General features: G+C 31.8%; 1 protein-coding gene across 1 annotated transcript; it reads right to left on the reverse strand.

Moving 5' to 3' along the window:
- Nucleotides 1-1,960, reverse strand: LOC105142797 (histidine-containing phosphotransfer protein 1-like). Its single transcript, XM_011050591.1, has 6 exons — nucleotides 1,651-1,960; nucleotides 1,366-1,496; nucleotides 1,183-1,251; nucleotides 626-697; nucleotides 421-493; nucleotides 1-324 (listed from the first exon to the last, which is right to left on the reverse strand). Exons 1-6 carry the CDS (start codon nucleotides 1,711-1,713, stop codon nucleotides 274-276), a joined length of 459 nt encoding a protein of 152 aa, XP_011048893.1. The 5' UTR covers nucleotides 1,714-1,960; the 3' UTR covers nucleotides 1-273.
- Nucleotides 1,961-5,987: the final 4,027 nt, after the last annotated feature.

Genomic DNA, 5,987 nt, shown 5'->3' on the forward strand with positions numbered 1-5,987 from the left:
TTAGTAATAATATACCATTTCCTTAAGCAGAAGGAAGAGCAATTGCCAACAAAGTACTGGTTTATTCACATTCTTCATCACTGCCCATGCGTTGGATATAATACAAACTTAAGCTAAAATAATCTGAACTATTTAGATAGCTTAATCACACAACAGGAAATGTGGAAAGAAAGTAGAGCAATGAAGGAAGAGAACAAAAGCTTCTTTACATATCCAAAATCCCACTTTAGTAGCTGTCTCTAGCTATGATCTTCTGCAAAGACTTTCACATCATCACATTGGCCAAGGAATTGACCCTCCTGCTGCCAAAACCTGTTGCTCAAGCTGCAATCATACAAATAGAAATCAGTTGCTTGTGAAACAATGTTCATTCTTAACAAGTTAAATTCTTTCGCCCTTTTTTCTCTTATTTCCTCTTACCTTGAACAGAGTTTCAAGCTTAGTTTTCACCAGGGAGTACTCATTCTTCACTTGCTGAAGACATTTTTGACACCTACACCACACCCAATTTGACACCAGAAACATGAAACAGTGGATAACAATACTTTTTTAGGATTGAAACTAACAATTTGTGGGGTAAAGCTACACCGAAACAATCTGAAATATTAGTTGAAAAGAAACTTACCCTTCAATATTTCGCTCCTCGCAGTAGTTGCGGAAGGCAATGCAGACTTTCTGAACTCTTTGAACCCCAATGCTGTTATTTCAAGACCTCTTTCAATGGTATATACGAGATGGAAGAGATATAAAAGAAAATAAAAATCCCATGATATATAGCCAAAATTGGTGTGGTGCAAAAATGTTATATAGTCATCACCCAAATTTTTAGGATCAATTAACCATGAATAAAACAAAGTTGAGAAGTAAAACTGAACATTGCATAGACAACTGCACTGATTTGAAATTTGAGTGTAAAATTCTTTAGCCAGCAGTACTGCAAATGGCGAGACATTTGCTTCAAGAAAGTGACAAGTTTTGTGTTACAGATTTGATTTCATGCTACGAAACCATAACAGTAACAGTCAAAATCTGTTATATGTGCTGGTTGACATTGTTGGAGAAAGTGGAAACAAATTTCATCCACTGAGGAGGGGAGGGGGGGGGGAGGAATCCCTTTCACCATGACCTCCTAGGCATAATAGTAGATTAAGCTTCTAGTTAAACAAGGTGATTGGAGATCACCTGGAGCTGCTGCCCTTCAACTGGTGAACATGAGCATCAATTTTTCTGTAATCTATACTTGGCTGCTCTCTATTCAATACCAAAAATAATTACATTAGGACAGTGGAATCTACCAAGATATTTAACACAAAATAAAGAAGAAAAAGAAATGTTATACGAGATCTACAGAGTTAAAATTCTCACAAATCTTTAGCTAGCTCATTGAGAAGCTTTTCAGAGTCTTCAAAGAAAAGAGTCACCAGTTCAACTACGAAATCTGGGTTGCTCTCATCTTGAAGTTGCTGAAGTTGGTTAAACTGGTCATCCAAAAATCCCTTCACACACACACACACAAAGAACTCATCAACAACCAGCCAGAGAAAGACCAAGCAAAGTAGAACAAAAACAAAACAAAACCTAAGCATAGCTTCTGCTTCTCTTCAAGACATATCTACAGTAATGTTAACATATTGCAAGTTATGCACTGACCTCATTAAACAGTTGGCCTGTGTAGTCGACTAACTGCCTTTGCAACTGAACCACACTATCCATTGTTAGCTTTTCTCAAGTTCTTTGCTAGCTAAGTTACTTTGCAGATCTTCTAGCTTGTAGAACTAGATGAAGTACATTAATTTCTTTGAAAAAGTTAAAAGCAAGAAAAGGGTCTTTGTAGCTAAAGATTCTTTCTTGCTTCTATAGTAGAGAGTAGACCGCTATAATGAGGATGTGAAGTTACTCTTCTTTGTATTATTGGTCTTTTACTTTCCCTCCCTTCTCTCTGGGTTTGTGTATTTTTTGTGTTCTTTATTCTCTTAACTCGATGCATTCTTTCTTTTATTTACAGGTTTTGTACTGGCTTTACGTTCACTCTAAAAATATATTAAATTAATATTCACTCCACTTGAAGATCACTGTTCATAGAAAATTATTTATTACGATAATTTCATGTTTTTTCAAAAAAAAAAAAAACATTTTACATCACAATGTTAAATACGTTATCAAATTGTCTTAAGAAATTTGACAGCATCACAAGATCCACAACTTGATTCCAATCCATATCCCTTTCACCTTTCATCCCTTTACTTCCATTAACAGATAACCAGAGCTATAAAACCCGGCATAATTTATACTAAACTCTTGTTCTTAATATCAACGATGATCAAAAGACTGTCTAATTATTTCAATACTATAAAACCAGTTAATTAATTTCAATAAATCACTAGGACTAATTTATAATTAACTCTTGTTCTTAACTTTATCCTTAATTTCTAAAGACCTGACAGCTCCTCGTCTCGAACCAAGAAAACAGGACTTATATTATTTTTATTTTTTTTAGATTAATGTGGGTGTGTGAACCAACTGACGCACACCATAATTAATTTTACAAGTTCTAAAATTAACGAACATATAATTATTATTATTAATTGGATGCTGGGACGCCAAATAACAGTACTCATATTCATAGTGGTAAGATACAAAATTAAGGAGAGCTAAACCCCATGTTATTATTATTATTATTATCATTTTTTATGTTGGGCATATGATAGAGGAACAAGTGAAAGTGATGTGAAATCTTGCTGCGTTTATGTCTCTGGGAATTTTTTAAGGGGAGATTTTTGTCTCTTCTAAGTGAAATGAATAATAGTGATTGCTAATGCAAAATCTCTCTCTCTCTTCAATGATGGAGTTGCTGTTGATCAAAATATTAGACTTGTTCGATGAATATGTTTACTTTTATCTTACCTACCTACTCCCCTCGTCTTCTTCTCTTTATCCTCCAATGTCATCTCTTCCTTTTTCACTTTTACTCCTGAGATCATGGGCATAATATCATGGATATTATGCATAGACGTTTTTCAAGATAGTTTTTTTAATGAATCCAAACCTTTTTTTCCCAAGCTAATACTGTTTAGAGGTCGATTCTTAATAGATAACGAATGAAAAAAAGATGAGGAGAAAATTCATTGATATGAGCATGAATGATTTGTTTGAGATTAAATACTTTAATTTTGATATAAGAAGATATAAAACGAGAAACCTAAACCATTAAAACTTGAGAAAAAACATAAGAGAGATTTTAATTATTATTGGGTTTAAGAATCAATATTAAGATTGCATTTATTAATGTCTCAAGAAGATAAACGCACGTGGTTAGAGGAATAAAAATAAAAATATAAAATAATTTTATTTTTTAAATATTTTAGAGTAAACTTTTATAATTTTAAAAAATATATCGAAGAGCTAATAGATAATAACTTATGGTCTTCACTTAACAAAAAACTTCAAAAATAAGTAAGGTATATTTATCAATTATATTTTATGAAATAAAAATTACCCTCACTTACCAAAAACGAAATATGTAAATAATAATAATAAAATATTTTTTAAATAAAATAATTTTATTTTTTAAATATTTTTAGAGTGAACTTTTATAATTTAAAAAATATATATAGAAGAGCTACTAGATAATAACTTAAGGCCTTCACTTAACAAAAGACTTCAAGAATAAATAAGGTATATTTATCAATTATATTTTGTGAAATAAAAATTACCCTCACTTACCAAAAAAGAAATATGTAAATAATAATAATAATAATAAAATATTTTTTAAATATTTTTGAAAAACCTCATTTATAATTATTTTTTCAATGTCTATTTTTATTTTAAACTGGCTCGATCTATTTTTATTGTCTTCATTTCTTTTATCTCGAAAAAATAACCCAACGTACTTAAAAACACTAATCTAGGACTTAAGCAGGGGTATGCAACCCTTGCAAGAAACTTATCGAATTGCTAGTTTTCTTGTGCTTGTTGTAGCCTGTGATCTAGGGCAAGCAGAGTTCTGAGTTGTTAACAGCTTTCATTTTTCTATGCACGAACATGTCTTTGATTTGAGTGCAGTTTGTGGGGAGACATGCAAGTTGGTTGGAGAGAATAGCTAGCAATGTCTATATACGACTCAAGTGAGCCATAATTTGGTCATGAAGTTGCGATAATTCAAGCAATATCTATAGCAACTTCATCCATATATTCAAGTTAATGTATGCTTTTATATTTAAAAATACATTTAAGTATATTTTAAAAGTGCTTTTAATTTGAAAAAATATTGCGTTTGAAAATGTGTTTAAGTACATTTAAAAAGTGTTTTTAGTTAAAAAAATATTAAGTTGATATTTTTTTTTTCAATAATTTTAATATGCTAGTTAAAAAAATATTAAGTTGATATTTTTATTTTTGTTTTTTCAATAATTTTAATATGTTAATATACAAAATTAAAAAAATTAAAAAAATATTATTTTAGTTCATTGTGAAGTTAAAAATACTCTCTATCACAATACCAAAAATACACTTTTTAACTTGGAGATTTAGAAATCTTTTTTGCAGCTACAATTTTAATATATCCTAGCATCATCTCCAATCAAATTCAAAATGTTCAATTAACCACCCAAAACACTAAAAATCACAATTTAACTATTTAAATTATTGAGTTGCTTTGTGTTTAAATTACCTATAAATAGTTATTATTATTATTGTTGTTGTGGTGGTATTGTTGTTCCTCCTATGATTAGATTATTTATAGTCAAGCTCGACTCATGTACATAATTTATTTCTTACAGCTTTTATATTGTTTAAATTTGAAATAATAATGAAGCAAATTCATTTACCAACTCAACCCAACATCATTACCCGTAACATTTTGCCTCATTTTTTCTTTTAACAAATTCTATGCCTTACGGCAACAAATACTAGTGTCCTATCTCCCTATCGTACAAATCTCGAATTACAAGGACAGAGCAGTGGTGGCATCTTAGCTAAACTTGATCAATCGAGTCGGTAAGCGTTTTGGGCTAGATTTTATAAAATCAGATAGAAATTTAATAACTTGACAAATTAATTTATAGCCGGATCAAAATCTATTTTAACTTTATTTTTTTAAAATAATATTATTTTGATTAACCTAAATCAATTTAAATCAATCCATTTAACCAGCAACCCGTGAGTTTAATAATTTTGAGTGATAGGCTCTCCCGTGAACATTTGGTGTTTTGTCTTGACACTCCAATGAAAATAAAAATGATGGTGAATTTAAAACTTGGACCACCTTGGCTTCATATCCAACCAAGCTATGCATACCGTACACTGATTATTTTAAATGAGCAACTATTACTGTACACCGAACCATGCGACTCTGACCAATGCTCAAATGGCTTAGGTTCTAGGTCGGCTTATCACCACGTTAATCGGCTAGACAGGAACAAGTTTAATAACCATAGGCAAAACTTGGCACGATGTCATTTCAGGGCAGCAGGGCTAAAAGGAGTTCTGCATCAGATGTCAACCGCCAATTTCTCTAGGGTAGTTTGCTTTGGGCAACATGGTAATGGATATAGAAAATCTAAGTGACTAATTGAAGTGAAAGCAGAAAGGACCACCCCTTTGTGCACCGACTGATTAGAACTGGGCTATAGGAAGAATCCACCAATTTATCTGAAAATAACATGACCTGTGGAAGTTTCAGCAAGCACAAACACCAGCTTGAGATATGCGGTCAGCCACACCATGCAAATCTGCCGCACCACCGGCACAGTGATGCAAGATTTTTAGGGTTTTACAGACTGCTATGCAGGTTATACGTGCCTTCTTTTGACTAAGAGGATTCTGAAATAGCATTACATCGAAAAATTCCGAAATTCTAGTACACGCAAGAAACAACGAACCTGAATTAGCACTGCATGAGAATAAAGCAAATCCACCTGATAAGCTGCTATTGCTGAATCTGTAATTGTACACGGATAGCAGTTAAGAAAAGAAAAGGCATGCCGATA

Source organism: Populus euphratica, unplaced genomic scaffold (assembly GCF_000495115.2).
Source record: "Populus euphratica unplaced genomic scaffold, PopEup_1.0 scaffold146.1, whole genome shotgun sequence".
Classification (NCBI taxonomy): Eukaryota; Viridiplantae; Streptophyta; class Magnoliopsida; order Malpighiales; family Salicaceae; genus Populus; species Populus euphratica.

Bases quoted from the DNA above. Each gene is read 5' to 3' on its own strand.
- LOC105142797 (XM_011050591.1), bottom strand. From the start codon at position 1,713: ATGGATAGTGTGGTTCAGTTGCAAAGGCAGTTAGTCGACTACACAGGC. The intron at 1,252-1,365 runs GTGAGAATTTTA...GGTATTGAATAG, and splicing joins AATGAGCTAGCTAAAGATTT to AGAGCAGCCAAGTATAGATT. The intron at 494-625 runs GTAAGTTTCTTT...GGTGTGGTGTAG, and splicing joins GAGGAGCGAAATATTGAAGG to GTGTCAAAAATGTCTTCAGC.